Source organism: Agelaius phoeniceus, chromosome 13, assembly GCF_051311805.1.
Source record: "Agelaius phoeniceus isolate bAgePho1 chromosome 13, bAgePho1.hap1, whole genome shotgun sequence".
Classification (NCBI taxonomy): Eukaryota; Metazoa; Chordata; class Aves; order Passeriformes; family Icteridae; genus Agelaius; species Agelaius phoeniceus.
The window spans coordinates 6,312,254-6,330,386 of record NC_135277.1 but is presented as its reverse complement, the minus strand read 5'-3'; the positions used below and the strand labels follow the sequence as shown (position 1 = coordinate 6,330,386).

General features: G+C 45.7%; 1 protein-coding gene across 2 annotated transcripts in view; it reads left to right on the top strand.

The window, feature by feature from the left end:
* Positions 1-18,133, top strand: part of SLCO3A1 (solute carrier organic anion transporter family member 3A1) — a 141,571-nt gene that overhangs the window by 10,283 nt on the left and 113,155 nt on the right. For both annotated transcript variants that reach the window (XR_013184092.1, XM_054642346.2), the window contains exon 2: positions 12,774-13,239. Coding sequence is in view for 1 of the 2 variants with exons in the window: in XM_054642346.2 (XP_054498321.2) it covers positions 12,774-13,239 (466 nt within the window). In the remaining variant the exon portion in view is untranslated. The remainder of the gene's footprint in view (positions 1-12,773; positions 13,240-18,133) is intronic.

The window sequence follows — 18,133 nt, the reverse complement described above, 5'->3', positions numbered from 1 at the left end:
CCAAATGCTCTAGCTTGTGATAGAGAAAGTGCTGGGCATACAGGCCCTTTATGAGAAATAGTGGGCAGTGGTTTTAGGGCTTACCAGCAAAGGAAAACTGTGGGTTTTGTTTTTGTCCTGTCCAGCGTACAGGGCCGAGAGTGGTTAATTACAATGGGCCTTTCAGCCTCTGCATGAGATGCACACTTTGTTTCCTGCTGCCTATAGCTAGTTATAATGCAGGTCCTTCTGTCTGAAGTCAGTGCAGCTGCTGGCTGAGGGACAGGAGCTTCAGCTGAAGGGATGCCTTGTCCTGGGGTGCTTGTTTGTGATGGCTGGTTGGGTGATCTATCCTGTACATGGATGGTCTCATCCAAGGTGCTCAGTGCAAGGAGTGCCCACTGAGCTCAGCTGTGTTCCTGCAGGGATCTGCCTTGTCTTCTGTTCTCCATCTTTGGCCCAAAGGAGGGTGCTTGGACCACAAGTTTCTATTTTTTATATCAAAATGTGATATCAAAACCACATGGCTGCTTGAGTCCTTGGGTCACAGGGTGCTAATCTAGGTTGGGGTTTGGGTTTTGTTAGTTCTCTTTCTATAGTCTGTGATATTTAATGCTGTTAAAAATTGTAACTCAAGGGAGCTGCTTTAGGGTCACTGAAAAGCTTTCCCACAGTCTTTGGGATTCAAACCTACCAGCTTCAGAGAGCAAAGGCTGAAAGTATTCAAGTGTTCCACGGAGCTGGATAAACCATGCCCTTCCATGAGTGAATTCACTTAATTGAGGCCTCTTCTGCACTGACAGATCACTGTGTGAATGAGTGGATTCCAAAATCAGCTTGGGAGTTATTTGATGGTTATTGAAGTTTAGCCACAGTAGCAAGCCATGTGCTAGAGGCACAGTTCTGTGGGTTTGCTGTGTCATTTGGCACAACTGCACAAGCTTTCTCAGATGCTGGCCCTGTACAGAAGTTCAGGGTTTTCCATGGATTAGGATGCATCAAGGCTACTGTGTTAAACTTAATCTCGGTTTTTGCTCTTTCTTAGCAAGAAGGCAGAAGTTTCAAATCTCTTCTGGCTGTTTCTTATGGAAGCATTTGAGCCTTATGGTGTAGCCTCCCTTATTTTATTTTAGATGGCATTTATTGATTTGAATTATTCAGCTTAATTCTATGCTGGACAAGCTTTTTGCCAGAATTTTTATTTTGCCTTCTTATTTAAATAGATCCCTAATGAATTGCTGTAGTTGTAAGATCCCTAATGAATTACTGTAGTTGTATGTAATGACTCTTGGGAAATAGTGGATGCAGTCTCTAGAATCAGATCTGTGTGTTTTCAGATTGCAAACTTTTGAAGTCTATCCCTGAACAGTGCCCAGGGTCCCTTGTTGTTATCTAAGTTTTCCAGATCTCCCACATTAATGGGCTGCACCTCTGCTATCTGTGGGCAGCTATCCAGTGAGCAGTTGGTTAGCAGGGTAACAGCTGGGAGGTACATCTGGAGGCAGAATTCTTTCTGGGATTTGGTATAAGGTTCTATGGTCTCATGCATGGAAGTTTTTTCTCCTACAATGTTTCCAGCTCAATACTTCTGTATTTCCATGTTCAAACTGATGTGCTCTGAGTTGGGATTACAGTTTGGGGGAGTGCTTGGCCAAAATGGACAAAAAAGTTCATACTTTGCCACAAGCTATTTGCAGGTCTTCTGGTTTAGCTTTAACCAGGCCTTTTGACATGAATGGAGTGTGTTACTCCAATACTTATACTCAAGTTACTGTTGACCAAGTCTTTATGGATTTCTGTTAGGCATCACACTGAGGTTTCCAGGAATGGGATCTTTAAGAGGTCCACAGGACTTTGCTACACTGGAAGTGCAAATGAAGCTAAAATGACATTTGATTTTTTTCTTTGTCTTCCTCCTGTACTTCATAGTGCATAAATTCAGACACTTTCAATTTGATTCTCAGCATCCTGATTGCATTCAGAACTCTTGGTATCCAGACAGTGTCACAAAATATTAGGTTCATGGAGTGTTTCCAGGAGTCCTGTCACTGTGTATTTCCCTGACCTCCTCCTCACCCCCACTATTCAGGCAAGTGAGAGATTAAATGATGGAGGAACAGCAACTTGACTCCTCTGAACCAGTACTGGCGAGGTAGATTCTGGTGATGGTGGCATCTTGGCAGGAACAGAGGAACATCCACATGTGGATAATGTTTTCAGGCCAAGCTCTTCCTTTGCAGCTGGCTGTCCAGACCTGTCATGTCCAAACTGACTCCCTTCATCAGTCAAGATGAATATTTGTGCCCAGAGAAATCTGGATTTATTCACATTTGGACAATGTGACATGTGGCAGACTTGGGAGAGGACAGCTTAGCCCATGGGGTAGCTCTTGTTGGCTGAGGAACAGCTACTGTTTGTATTTTGTGGTGAAGGTGCAGACCAGGCATGCTTGGGCTCATTTCCTGGCTTTATCTTGGACATCTCCAGGCTTTGGGCTTTCTCTTTCAGTCAGCAGATGTGCTAGCTGTGTTATTGTCAGGTTCTGTGGTCATCTTGTGGTGTAGGATGATGGGCACTGAGCTGCTCCAGTGATGGTAACTGGGATGAAAGAGTGCCCTGTGCTTGTGCCCTGAACTAGGTCTCCTGCAGTTATCATAACAGGCTGAATTAAATTAATTAATGGGGTAGTAATTTTGTGCTATCCTACCTGTGATGATGCAGCCTTGTTGCTGAATGGTATCCCTCTTTCCTTCACACCTGCCTGAAATGTCAGGGCTGAAATGTTTAGCCTTTTGCTCTTTGAGGCTTCACTGGAAAAGGCTGCTTGGGGCTGCTTTACTCACTCTTTGGTAAGTGATGGATTTTAAAAAAGCCTGAGGGTATTATTTTCAAGGATGTTTTCTGAGCCATACTGTCATTGACACTCCAAGTGTCTCTTTGAAAATGGGACTCTTGTTCCAAAGCCACTGAAGTGCTTTTGAAAAATACCCTTCCCTGTTACTGACTGCAGTGGACTGTCTCAGTGGTGTCTAGCTTTCTCTAAAGCAGGGCAAAATTAGAGTCTAAGTGTTATATGCCTGCCTAATACACTGTATTGTAATTAGTACCTTGGGGAGGCAGGAACCAGGGAGAAGCTGAGTATAAAGAGAATTAACTTCATGTAGAAGCTGTGTGCAAAGGATGAGTGAAGAACTAGAGGGAGATGAAAGCATGGGATTTGAAATGGCTGTGGAGGTTGAGAGAACCCAGACTGGAAAAGTTCAAGGAGAGAAGAGAGTGCTCATGTTGGCTGCAGTAACCATTAGTTAGTGGATGTCTCTGCTTTGTGTTGAATGCTGAATCCAAAATCATTCCCACTCTCTAGTGCCTGAATGATGGATTCCTCCCACAATTTGCCATGTTCCTAGGAGCATTGATCCTCTATGGGAACCCCTCTCCTGTTGTGCTTTGGCTCATGTCAGACTCTATAGGTAAATAGAAGAGTTGAGAAGTTCTGTTTTCCTTGTGTGTGCTCATTAAAGTTTTTCAGGGTCTGGTGATTCTGCTGTACATTGATTTTAAGATCACCTTCAAGCCATGACTTGCCTCCTTACTCCATGGCCCTCCTTGCTCACCTCCCAGCCTGCCTCTCCCTTTAGTGGGGAGCACATGGCTCCTGTTTGTACCCTTGGCACTGCACAGAGACAAGGTGAAAGGAGAAATGAGTGCCTTGTGAGCAGCTTGGGAGGAGGGTGTTACTTAGCAAACAAGCAGGGTGACAGGGACAGTGCTTGTGTGGGCTGCAGGGTGTGAGGTGGGGATAAGCAAGCAGCACATGTGTGGCTCTGGGGCAAGCTTGGGGTGTTGCTGGTTAGGTGCTAGAGAGACCTCAATTCCACCTGCAGAAGTGTAATTCGGTATCTCTTTTATAAGTTGTCCACAAGTGCTGTGGAATGGCACATTGCAATGTGGCCATTTTGTTGTTTCCCTTTTAAATGGCTTCCCCTGTCCCCAGGCTTACTAAATTAAAGCATTTGATGCACTGGTTGATGGGAAAAGCCTCAAACTTCTCCCTAGGCTGAGTTCCCATTTGCTGCAGCCAGGCATCCTTTCTGCTGGATAGGGAGTAGAGCAGGAGAGATATCAGCAGAGCCAGAGCAGAAGAGGAGAAAAGTAGTAGGACTTGTCAGAAAAGCTCCTCTCCCAGTATACAGCCTTTATATAATCACTGCTGTCCTCCAGCCGTGAAAACTGAATTCAGCTTCCTTCAAAGCTTTTATTAATCCTGCCTCAGAGTGTCCTGCCCGTGTCACTTGTGCCTTGGTTCATGCCTGGCAGCTGGGAATGCTTCAGCAACCAGCTCCACAGGCCTTGCATGTTCATCTGCACCGTGGCATAACTCAGGTGCACCCTTAGCCCCGAGTTCAGCTCCTGCTCATAAATTAAGCTAACTTGAAGCCCTTCACGTGACTGGTTTCCTGGGCAGGCTGGCATTATGGTTTCTGTGTTATAGCAGGAAGCCTTCTCTGCAGGCATGGAAGTGTTGTGTTAGGAAGTGTTTTATGGGATGAACAAGCAAACCTGCATTCAGTTGTGGAGGTGGGGAAGGGAGAGTGTTGCAGTGTGACAGCTTGGGGTTGTGCCTCTCCAGTGGTAGGACACAGTCCATGGGATACTGTATAGGAAGGGTTTTTTTCCTGTAAAGAATCTTCCAGCAACATGAATTTCATCTCCTCCTCTCAGCTGGAGCCCAGCATGTTGGTGCCCAGTTTTCAGAGCTCCAGACCCATGTATGAATCTTGCTGCCAGTTCTGTATGTGGCCAGGAGTGCTGCAGGAACCTACATTTAAATTATACACTTTGAATTCCTCTTCATCTGGTTTCTACACCTACTTGCTGCCCATGGAGGGGAAAAAAAAAAAAAAGATCCATCTCTGAACGTGTCAAAGATGTTCCAGCAGCTTTCCCTTGGCTGTATACTCTGACAGAGAGATTGGCTGCCCCTGCTCACCAGCCCCTGCTGCTGTGCACTTATTCCACATGGAATTCTTCATCCTCTAGGTCTGAAATGTGCCAGCAGCGCTGTTCTGTGCTACAGTTTTTAAAGCATGCAGAAATGCAGCTACAGGGTTGAGGTTTGTGCCTCTTTGCATGTTTATGATGTGTTATTTGGCTGCCAGTGAAGATGACATAACATTTAAAAATAAGTAAGGATTCAAATACCTACTGGCTTTGTTGTAAGTGTGCTACTCAAGGAAAGTTTGTGCTAAAAATGGATTCTGGCACTGGGTGTTTTTATGCAGATACCTTGTCAGGGACTAAAATACCACCTGCTTTCACTCAGTGAGGTCAGTATTGAGCACAGACTTGGAGGCAGAAAGCTTGTGTGGACACTAAGTCGGTGGTGGTGATTATAATATCACTGTAGGTTGGGGCTTGAAAAAGTTAAGAAACTAGATTTTGGCTGTGGTGTGCATCTGTTTCAGAGCAACAGAAAAAGCCTTTCAAGTTCTGCTTAGGCAGTTCTGTGTGACCTGGCTCTGTACCTGGGTCTGCTTTGAGCTCTTGGTGACCCAGGCTGACTTTCCACCATGAATGTGAGGGGGTAGCTGCAAACAGCACCCCAGTGATCTTTTTGTTCACGCTGCTGTAAATGGGGCACTGCGCCCTCCCTTCCTCGGGGAGCTGGGAAAGGGGGTCACCCATTGTGTCCCATGCAGGATCTGCAGGAAGCAAATGAGGGAGGGATTGGCAGCCCTGCCTGCCTTGCTGTTTGCTGCAGTGGGTGCCTGGGTCAGAGGTGAGGTTTTTATACAGCATGTCTGGATCCCAGTTTCACTACAGTAGCGGAAAGTGCGCCTTTACCTTTGAGAGGCACGTGGCTTTTTTTTGTTTAATCTATTTTGGAACAAATTGTGGGTTTGCACTGATGTACCAGCTTCTGACCAAAACAGGATATCTTCCATGGGTGCTGAGTACTCTCTGCCCTGTTTTCAGTGTGCAACAGCCTGGAGCATCTCTGTGTTTGTGGCACAGCTGTGAAACCCTGCAAAAGGTGCCCAGGTACACTTGTTTGGTGCCCTGTGTGTTGGCCAAGGGCCAGTGGCACAGGATGCTGTGGCTGCTGAAATGTGGTGAGGAGATGCACAGTGGGCTACAGGAGATGACAGGAAAGTTTTCTGCTTGATGCCAGAGAGAAGAAGGTTGCCAAAAATGTGTGCCTTGCCTCAGCTAGGAGTGTGATGTGCTGTTTCTCTTGCTGTTTCTCTTGCTGCATGGTGCAGTACCCTCTCTCTTCTCAGGCCCTGAAAATCCTGACCTTGAACGTGTGATGAATTTGAACTGTGTCAGTAACCTCAGAGCTGGTCACTAGAATATAAAATGAATTTTTCACACCAGTGAGGCACAGATCCAATCTGCAAACTCCTCATGGCACCAGTACAGTAACTTGCAGATTTTTTGAGTGCTGGCCTAGAAACAGCACAGGCACATGCAGCAAGAGCCAAGCTAATAACACCCTACTTTCAGCAGGGGTTCAGCTGTGGCATCTATTATCCCTGTCATGTGAATGCAGATTTCTATGCAGAGATGATTTCCAGACCTTGAGCAGAGCCAGCTTGGGTGTGTCCATATCACCACCTTTTTTTGCTTTCCCTCATGTTTGTGTGCCCAGAGCCTGCACAGGTGTTGGCATCTGCAGTGAAAATGTATTTTAAGTTTTGACTGACTTTGCTGGACCAGGAAAGGTGTTCAAACAAGTAATCAGCAGCCTGAGACAGGCAGTCCTGATGCCCTCACTATTTTGGTGGGGTGAGGAGCAGCAAGAAGAGCTGTTGCCTGGGTTTGGGCAAAGGGTATTAAGGTTGTTGTTCTCTTCTTCTCCAATCCTCTGACGGAGAAGGAGTGTGCAAAATGCCAAGGACATGGCTGTCTTTTTAAAAGCTTGGCTCAACCACAAGTGATCCATCTCAGTGCTGGAGTTGTGGAGCAGGGAGGTGTCAGAGCAGAGGATCAGCACCATTCCCTTGGGCTTTGAAGCCTGAGCCTGGTGGCTGTGGCAAGGAGGGTGACCAAGCCCTGGGGACCAGCTCTGTAGGAGGGGAGCTGTGAAGAGTCTCCCAGTAATGGGATCCCATCTGCCCCATCCTGCACAGCTGCTGGAAGAGAGGATGAGGTGACACCTGAAGAAGTGGGTGGAGGCACCTGGAAGGAGTGGCACTTCTGGCATGGTCCCTTTGGCTCTGCAAGGAACCCTGTGTTTCCCAGCTCTGTAATGGAGACTGCATTTGTTTTCCTTTGGGAACATAGTTGCCAGGCAATTATTTTACACCCTGTAGCACTGCAGACATGTCTCTTCAAGTCCAATCTCTTACCACATAACTGAGAAAATGTATTTTACATTAAAAAGAAGCCTTTTGAAAAGGCCCTTCAGGCATAAAGTCAATGTGTTTTCTATATATAACCCAGTATTATTAATACAATGAACTTAACTGGAGACTCTGTGGGTGAATGACTTGATCATTGGAGAGACGAACAATATGATATTCATTTTCAATGTACTGTGGCTCTGCCTCCATAATGGTGCTCCCAGCCTTCAGTTCATTTCTTAGTGATAAAGTGGGGCAATAGGGTGGAGCAGGTCTGTGGATTGTATTTTTGCTGAGCACTAATATAAAATAAACAGCCTATAGAGAAAACAAATTTACTTTGCTTCAGAAAGGCCGAGGTCTGTAGATTCGGGACAGACAGAGATGATGAATGTGAGCATGTATTACTGAAATAAGTCCAGAATGGCATGGCATAAGCTTCCCTGGATTTAGCTACAAAAGTTGCAATACAAATTGCTTTGGCTGGAAAATTTTAAGGTGGTGATTGATTCCTTTTTTTTTTTTTTTTTTTGATGTGGGTCATTTATCACTGTGTGCGTTACGTGAGACATTTTCCTTTTTCAATCATTGAAGAGTGTTTCAGAGTGCTGTTAGGAGGCCCCTTCAGCCCAGGCCTGTTTGATGTCAGTCATCTGATCCAAATGTGTGTGTGCAGCCTGCTGTGGCTCAGTCAGGGGAGACAGTGCAAGCATGCTGCACGTTTTAATCACTTCTAGTTCCTGCATGTTGCAGTGTGATCACAGAAAGCCACAAGGCTGGGTTACACGGTCCTTTCTAGATGCCCAGCCTGCTTTCTGCATGAGCAAGGTGTGGAGGTGCCAAACTGGTGTAGATTTTAGTGGTCCAGTTGGCTGTTCTGGTGTAGACCCAGTCTGGAGGAGCAGGAACCTGTGGAGTAACAGCAGCCACACAGCTGATCTGTCTCAGAGCTACATCTCAGTGGAGCTGCTGTCAAAAATGGAGTGGGAGATGTCTGGGGTAGGTGAAATGGGAGTCCTGCAAGAGGCAGCAAAGGTGGCACAACCGAAGGATGAGCCCAGTGCTGCAGTTGAAGGACTGGCTGGTCAGAGCCCCAGTGACCTGCTGAGGGACAGATGTGTCACAGATGTGCACAGATGTGAGATAAGGGTGGCAGGCAGGCACACTGCCATGGGAAGCTGCAGTTCCAGTGCTGTTCCCATTTGCCTGGGCACTGGCCTGTGCCATGGATAGAACGCTGGCCCTACCTCTGTCCTTGTGCCTGCTCTGGACCAGTCTGGTCCTGTGGGTGGTTTCACACCAGTGACTTCTTGGGCTCAGACTGCATCGTCTGCTTTACCTTGTCTGCATGAGTTGTGCTGGGTGCTGCCTTTGCTTCCTGGAAGAAGCTTTTTTTAACTAAATACCCTCTTATTTGGTTCTTCCCATCCCTGGCTGAACAGCTGTGTGAGTTGACAGGAGTCAGGAAGCAGCAGCCTCACAGCTGTGGGCTCCTGGTGTTTCCCTGCTGTGTTTGAGCAGGAGGTTGTCCATCTGAAGCTGCTGTGAGGCTGCAGCATCCCATGGCCCACATCCCTGCTCTCCAACAGCATCCACGTGGGCTGTGCTTTGGAGTGATTGACCTGGCATCAGCACACAGGGACTTTTTATAATCCTCACAGCCTTTCCACATGACATCGGTATTTTACAGGGACCTGTGGTGTTTTTTACAACATTTTATGTAACTCTGGATAAACAGAGTTAGTGTCTGTGAGTGGTGATGGCTGGTCTGCTGGGGAACAGGATTGTGAAAAGAAATTCAGGCAATGCAGTGTTTTTATCCCACAGTTACAAGGGCACTGGGAACATCCCACACAGAAATGACAAGTTTAGTCAGGTTAAACCTTCTATACAGAAACTCCCATAGAAGTGGAGCATGAAGGGTGGGGAGATGATTTTAGCCATGGGCAGGGGTTTATCTTGCATAAGTGCAGGTAACATCTGTGCAAGGCTACTGCTGATTTTGTAGTTGGCCTTTGTAAGGTCACAGCCAATGTCACAGTAAGAGTTTGGGCTGTGCTGTCCAGGCTGCAGCCACCCTGGATAAAATGCAGTTGTGTTCCTGTTGTTCTCTGGCTAAGAATCTGCATGTTGACAGTTTATTTCCCAGCCCTATTTTTATTGTGGGAATTTTTTTTTCCTCTCACTGTGACTGTCAGTTTTGGAGGCCATTCTGCTGATGCTGGTCTCAGCAGTTTGTACTTGGATGCTATTTTCTTCTGGATGCTCAAGGCTGGTATGATGGATTTGTTCTTTCACCATACCCCCTTTCATCATAACCCACTTAGCAAAGGCAGAGCTGGTAGCACAGGGTAGCAGTGCTACAGCCAGAAGGAGCAGACTGGGAAATGCAGTGTGGTCTGGCCAGAGGAATAAGGAGAACTGCCAGCTTTTATCAAGAGAGTTGGAATTTGCCCTCTGTTGTTGTCGTCCTCCTGCTTTTGTTTCAGTCTTTTCCCCAAAGTAAAGCAGGAAAGTATTAGGGGATGGTGAGAGGAGAGTATTGGGGGATGGTGAGGCTCTTTTTCCCTGCTGTGAGTGGGTTAGTGTTTGTGAAAAGGAAAAGAATGGCTGAAGTCCCACAGAAATAAGAGTGGAATGAGAATTGGGACTCTGGTTTTAGTTCCCTGGTTTGTCACCAGTTTACTGTCTCTGTCACTGTGAATTGCACCTGGAAATGGTGTAGTTTTCTGTATCTGAAATCCAGCTGTCCAAAATCTGACCCTTTGGAGATCTGGCACCCACATACAGGTCTAAACACCATCCTGCTTTCTAGCCACTTGTATATATGTACGATAAAAGCCTAAAATGAGGCAGCCAGGTTGAAATATGGGAGGCTTCCAAAACTAGTTAATACCAGTTGGCCTTGGGAAATCACTTCTGTTGGCTTTCAATCTTCCAGCCTAAATTATTCCATCAGAAATTAATTTTGTTGACTGCACTTGTCTCATTAATAGTTGGCTCTCTACCTCAGTTTACACAGCTGTAATGAGTAATCATGAGTTTCTCATCTAGGTACAGCTCAGAAATGAGCACCACAGACATAATTTTGCTCAGAGTTATATATTGATCTTGGAGAGACTCCCCAGTCTGTCAGAATTGGTGTTCAAGGGACCCCAGTGCCAGCCCTGTTAGACGACACCTTGCAATGAAACCATGGATGATAAATCCTTATCCATGGTGGAAGGTTTGGAACTATAGATAGTCTTTAAGGTCCTTTGCAATCCAAACCATTCTCTGCCATGGGTGGCTGGTGGATGTGCCTGTGGGATGTTGTCTGACCCCCCTCTTTGGCATGCCTTGCTCTGGAAACACCAGCATGGTGTTTTACAGCAGTGTCTGTGCTCTCCTGCTCTGCTCCCGCAGAGAGAGGGCTGGGAGCAGCAGTGTCCCCTAGAATGTGAGCTCCAGCACTGCCAAGGCCACTGGAGCAGCACAGGCTGTGCTGTCCCCTCTCACAGAGGACACCCTCGTGAGTCACGGGGCCGTTTCATCCCAACAGGGACCTGCACCTGGTGCTGCAGGCAAAGTGGTGATCTCCTCTCCACTGACACACACACCTGGCTTTGGCATGGGAGGAATTACTGCTCTTGCTCTGCCTTTATTCATGGGATTTGATTTTTAGGTTTCTTTCTCCTTGCCTTCCTCAGCTCTTTAGTTGGGGAGGATTACACTGGTGGTAGTATAAAATGAGAGCTGCCTTTATGAGAAGAGGGCTGGATTTTCAGAAAACACTAACACAGCCCAGCTTTGGAGGTCTGACTCGGACATCACAGTCAGGTTTGGGAGCTTTTGCTTATGCAAAGCAGCAGAAGTGGGTTGTTTCCATTTTCCATTTTGTTGCCAATGGGGCTGTCTTTGTCCACCCGTGCCCTGGTGTACCCTGGCAGAGGCAAACTGCCCCCGGAGAGGAGCTGCTGTCAGAATACTTTAAAGTCGGTCAGGCAGGCTCCTGCTTCGTGAGGTTTATCAGCAAAGATTTTCAGTGCCTCCAGTGGGAGGCTATTTTTATTCTATCCAGGGGCTACCTTCTGCTCTGAGGTCTTGATCACATTTTTTTTTTGGAATAGAGAAACCTGCCTCTTTTAGGACAACCTTAAATACCTTCATCTTTTGCAGTCCAAAAAACTAGGTAGTTTTTTATTCAAGGTAAAAGTTTTTGGCATTTCTGTGACATGTTCAAGATTTCTTTTGTTGCTTTTTTACTGTAGAAGAGGGACACTGCTGTAGACATGAGAATACTCTGTTTTCTCCATTGAGCAGAGCTGACAGCAAGTGAGGTACTTAATGGTTCATCCTTCATGCTCTGATCAATGCTTGACTGGTGCAGGAAATCCACATTGTGTTTCACTGCACCATGTAATCAAGATTGGAAGAGCTCTCCAGAGATGATCTTGTTCATTTTCCTGCCCCATGGCAAGATCAGTCATGCCTGTGTCTTTCCTGACCTGTGTTCTGTTAAAGACCTCTGCAGCCTTTCCAGGCAACATATTTCAGTGCCTCACAATCCCTACCAGTAAAATCTGGTTTCTCCCCACCTTGTATCTAACCTGAATCATCTCTGCTGCAGTTTAAACTTGTCACTTCTTGTCCCATCCATTTTGAATTCAAAGAACAGGTCATTCCTTCTTGCAGCAGTGTTAAATATTTGAAGACTATTCATGTGCTTCTCTCTTCCTAGTGTTAAATACCCACAATTTGTTAAATCATCCCTTCTTCATGGTAGATTTAAATCTTCTATGTAAACCTTAATTGGCCTGTCTTCTCAAAAATACTCTGTGACAATCCCAGTCATTAACTAAGCCACAAACAGTTTAAACCCTTTGATCAGCATTTTATTTAAATACTTGACTAAAAGCATTCAATGCCAGCTAAACTGCCTGTTTGTACATCACTGTCTCTGAGTGGCTCAATAGCCTTGTGCTGGTGTGCAGGCAAAGAACCCTGCAGGGTTTTCTGCTGCTCCCTAACTGCATTTCATTCCAAGGGAAAGCTTGTGTGCCTGGCAGGCTGTGAAGCTCAGAGTGGTTTGTGCCTTGGTTCCGTGGGACAGTGCACCGTGAAGGCTGTGCCTTCAAACAGAAAGGGAGCCCAGAGACAGAATCATGGAATCATGGGTGTCTGCAGGCATCCAGAATACACACTGATGGGCACAGGAATTCGGAAGTGACATGTGCTCAGACAGGTGGTAGGCTGTGAAATGTCACTTGGTATTAGGACCTTCTGGCATGGCTGTGTTTGAGCAGTCAGGTCATGCTTGGAGCTCAGCTACTGTACTGTGATTTGGATGTCCTTGATGGGTATGGTTTCAGCTCCAGGAAAAAGTCAAGGAAATGTGCATTTCAGCAGTACATATTGGGAAGAATGGAAGGCATGGAATGTAATTTTCTCTGGATTTCTCTGTTGCAGGTGAGTGTTTTAACCACCTTGGAGCGGCGGTTCAATCTCCAGAGCGCCGACGTGGGCGTCATTGCCAGCAGCTTCGAGATTGGCAACCTGGCCCTCATCCTCTTCGTCAGCTACTTCGGGGCCCGAGGACACCGGCCACGCTTGATAGGATGTGGAGGGATAGTCATGGCCTTGGGTGCCCTCCTTTCTGCCTTGCCTGAATTTCTCACCCACCAGTACGAGTACGAGTCGGGAGAAATCCGCTGGGGAGCCGAAGGGAGGGATGTGTGTGCTGTCAACGGGTCCAGCAGCGATGAGGGACCAGACCCGGACCTTATCTGCAGGAATAGGACTGCTACCAACATGATGTACTTGCTGCTCATCGGGGCACAGGTCCTCCTGGGCATTGGTGCTACCCCTGTCCAGCCCCTGGGAGTTTCCTACATCGATGACCACGTGAGGCGGAAAGATTCCTCCCTGTACATAGGTAAGGCTCTCTGAACCTCTTCTCCTGGAAGGCTTTCCTTGTGGGCTGGCATCTGGCTCTTGTTGCCTGTTTGATGCCAGTGGAAGGGATGCCTCAAGGCCTCTTCTCCACGTGCTGCTGTGCTTGTGGAAGTAACTTGGCGTGGGTGTCTCCATCAAGCAGCAGGGGAAGCACAGTAGTGCTTGCTTATATTGTAGCAGTGGTAAAGGTTGACAGCTGTGATGATTGGGCAGATGCTCATTCCTTCTCTTGTGTTTGCCCAGATTGCTTTAAGTTCTTATATTGGTGGCTCATGGCTCACTTTTAGCTGAAGAATTTTTAAGTGGTGTGTGTGATGATGATTGACTTTTTTATTTTGGGTTTTTTTTCCCCCCACATGATACCCTAGTTCGCATCCTGTTCCAAAGCATCTGAGTGATCACTGCAGTCTGAGGAGACTGAGAGGACACACATGTTGTCACTACCACTGTCACATTTTAGCAAGGAAGTGCCAGTTACAGAGTAGGTGCTGTGACCCAGGATGCTGTGGCAGGACCCTTGATAATGTGATCTCTGTAACGGAATGGGATGTGGAAACTGGTGAGGTCTATTTTGAGATACAGTCAGCCTGAAGTAGAACTCATGGTGCTGGTGATCATGTTGCAAAATTCTTTCGTATGGTTATGCTGTGAAATTTGCCTTTGATTCCCCAGTGAAACATCTCAGTTATTGGGGGTAAAGTGCTTGTGGGTTTCAGCAGTAGTTGCCCCTCCCAGCAGGTTTAAAGAGGATGTTGTTGGCAAAGTTTTCTTTGAAAAAATGTACCAGCTTGGCACATTCCTCTTTCTGTGGGATTTGTCACTAGGTGAGCTGCTCCAATGGAATAAATCAGTGGAGTGTGTGCTGCCATTGTTAGTATAATCCTGATTACCAAAAGTGTGCGCTTGTCCCATCATCCCCACCTTGGTGTGATTTTCAGCTGAATGCGTGATCCTTTTCCTGTTTGAGTTTTTTCCCAAAGACATTTTTATCTCGTTTCCAAGCTGAGTGTGGCCATTGAGAGCAGAGCTGAGCAGTCCTGCTGACTTTCAGAGTGCTTTTTAATGTCCTGGGTAGTGCAGAAGCCTGGTGGAAGGTCACTGCATAGCATGGCATTCATGGATGTATTGCTGCTTCACATAGAGCTTCGTCTGTGTATTCAAAACGTGTCCCTGCTTTTCTGTAGCTGGCCATAAAATCATAGTATTTCAGCATTTAGCTTTGTCCTTGGGTCATTACTCATCCTCACTTGGTTCTGCGAGTGTTTGTGAGGGATCCACTGGACAAAGAAGGATGATGTATAAAATACAAGATAATGTGCAACCCAAAGGTGAATAATGAGACTGAATTCACTGGAGCAACTGTGCCAACACCATAAATGATGAGCTGGAATTAAGAGTGATTCTAAGATTATCTATTATAAATAACTATATGGAGGAGCAGCAACTTCTTTCAGTCTGTTCCGTGGGCATTTTTTAAGCAATGCTTCATATCTTGAGAACAGGCTGGAGGAGGGTGCATGAGAGGAGGATTAGGAAGAGTGATTCTTCTTCTTCTTCCTGAGCTACATTCATCTTGTATGCTAAAATAACGTGTTTAAAGTTGGCAGTTCAACTGTAGCTGGGAAAATGCTTCCAGAAAATTATTTCTGCTTACTATGTGCTGCTTTTTTATTTTTTCTGCAGAGATAAGGATGTTGTCTAACCGTATTTGTTACTACATGTGGAGTTTAAAAACAAACAAAGAAAAAAAGCCACACCAAAAAAAACTCACCGCAAAACCCCAAGCATTTTGGGGTTGTTTGCTTTCTGGCTTTAGCTATGGAAATCATAACCTGAATTTCTACATCTGAATTGTGGATTACAGAGGAGTGCCTGTGTATGCACACTCGACCAGCAATGAAGTTTAATTTCTGCCCTGTCCTAGCCTATCCATCACAGGTAGGGTTTCAGATACTGGATGATTAATTCATCTATCAACTTGCAATCAATTTTGCTAGTGAAAATAAAAGCTACCAGGAAAAAAAATCTATTCCATGAATGAATATAAATGGAGAAGTAACAAGTGGAAGTGTCATCTTACATTGGTGGATACTTGAGAGGGAGTCAGATTGCTCAGTTTAAATGTTGTTTGAGAATTATTTGCTCAGATTTGTCTTTAACTGATTATTTTTGTTGATGTCATCAATGCAGTTTTCAGTGGCCTTAGAAGAAAGCTGGCTGAGCAGCTTACCCACTTCATTCTGCTCTGTTTCACAGAGGAAATAACTGCAGAGTGGATACTGTCACCGTGCTATATTTATATCAGTTTGCTTTCTCATAATAGCACACTCACTCAGTGGGGGCCGTGTGTGGCCAGATGAAATGTTTTTGGTTAAGTTCCCTAAGTTGAAATTAGGGGCAAATCTGGCATAGATCGTTCTCTCAGGATAGGAACTAATTAATAACAGTGGTAATAGTCTGGCTGAACTTTGTAGAATGACTGGCTGCTGCTGAGAAATGATCAGATTGACCAGTTTGTGCTGTCCTTAGTGTACTGCTTATGTTGAGTCTGGGTGTGCTGCATTGGGCTGCACTGTAGCTGAGGGTTAGAAGCAGTCTCTCAACCTGACAGCTAAGCACTAGTCATAAATAAAAATCCTCATGTCCCAAGGCAGTGAATTAGATAGAAATAACTGTGTGCACCAAGAGGGTTTTTTTTTCTCCTTATACGATGTATGAAAGTTAAGTGGGGTAATAATATAATATCTAATACAGTCACTTTGCAGTGAAATAACAATACAAGACACTTCTCTGGTTATTTAAAAATAAAAGTCCAAACCCCAAGACCCCCCCGCCCCCAGTCTTCTTTTTTGTGTGTTAATACTCATGTCTATGCAGAAGAATGCAGATGTGATACCATATGGAGTTTAAAGTGATGCTTTGGCTTTAATCATTAGTGGAACTAATAGCATCTGTGGAGTGTAATATTTTTCAGAAAACTGAAGCCCATCAGATTTCTCCTGTGGTTTCTCTGCAGTGACAGGCACACAGGAGGTTGTGGGCAGTGCACCTCTCTTGTGCATCCTTTGAAGTCAGGGGGTTGCTCAGGCTTGTGCTCTGCCAAGGAGGTGGGGATTCTTAGAGTTTCTTAATTAGAGAGGCAGGGGTGAGATACTACAGGAATATTTCTCTTCATGGGCTGCTGACTTGCAGCTTCATGTTTATTGGCGGTTTTTTTTTTTTTTTGTTTTTTTTTTTGTTTTGTTTTGGTTTGGTTTTTTGGGGTTTTTTTTTTGTTGTTGTTGTTGTTTTTTGGGGTTTTTTTGCTGCCTGCAGTGTGTTGCTACCAAACTCAAAAAGATTCTGTTGCTGTAGTAACCAGGCCTAGGAAAAAGGGGCTGTTTTGGTAACCCAGGGCAAAGTGAACCAAAGAGATGAGTGTGTGAAAGTACACACTGAAGTATGTTCCAAAGGAAGCACATCTGAGCTGTGGCAGGGTTAGAAAGATCATGGCAGCATGCCTGCTCTGGTTAATCATAGAACAGTTTGGGTTGGAAGGGATCTCAGAGATCATCCAGCTCCTACCCCTGCCATGGGTAGGGACACCTTTCACTGGAACAGGTTGCTGGTCAGGAGGAAACTCTCCTCCTGTTTTCAGCATCTGACTCAGAGGTCATATTGCTGGCAGTGGCAGCCAGAAGATGGAAAAAATAAAGGAATTTTCATAGCAGTTTGAAATTGGGGAAAATGTTCTGGTTTGGTGCTGGTTTGCTTGCTTTTCTTTGAATCTGATCTTGTATTTAATGTTGGAACTACCATCTAGTGGTTTCCAAGCTAACAGATTAATTTTACCTGTGTGTTTATTGGCATCTGGCATAAGTAACTCCTTTGAGTGGAGGAATTCATCATTCCTACAGACTCTGCAGGGCCTGTTACTGCTCCATCTTCACTAGTGTCAAAGGATTCCTTCAATTTGTGGCACTGTTTATTTTAAAGGAGTAAAGACTACTTACTATACGCTTCTTTTCTCCACCCACTAATGACTCACTTGGCATTTCCTTTTTTAGTTCTTTTTCTGCTCAGTCTTGCTGAGTTCTCTTGAAATCAGTGAGGACTTTGTCATTAGGACGGGGATCAGAGCTGCTACAAAGAGGGGAAAAAAGCCCTGATCTGACAGTGGCTGTATGGATTTGCTGCCTCTCAGATAAGCAGGAGCTTGCAGGTGGTTTTTTGGTCACTAGAGTGCCCGTGCTGCTCCCAGCAGTGCTTTGTGAGTTCCATTAGGGCCAGTGCACTGATGTGGTTGGTTAATGTTTTTAGCAGCCTGAGACACATCTTCTGGCCTTCCTGCTGCATTTAACATTTGCTGATAAAAGTTCTTGCATCTTGTCTAGGACACAGTTACCTACAGAGCAGAATGAATAGCCTCTGGGAGCCAGTATTTGATCTGGGACAATTAAGGGCTGTATTAAACAGAGGAAGTTGCTATTATTCTGTCTCCAGTTGATGGAGGAAATTGATACTGATGTTGGAAGGAGCCCTGCCAGATTGTGAGACTCATTCAGAAGAATGCTGTGCTGATCTTTAATGCATTTCAGGGTGTCTCTTTGCATTTGTTGAAGCCGTCTGTGTGTTTGGCATCGTGGGCACACACCCCTCATATTCAGGCCCCATGGCTTGGGGCCACTGGCTGAATTGCAGTAATGTGAAGCATGGCTTAAAGGAAACCCCAGAAGGGACAAGTCTTGAGTCAAGAAGTTTGTGCTGTGGAGTGATGAGTGCTCCTGAGTTATTGCTGTGCAAGGGTGTATCTGAGCACAGCATCCTCTGGGGCACAGAGCTGTCCTTGGCCTGCTTCATGACAGGGCAGAGGAATGCAGAAATGGATAACTCAG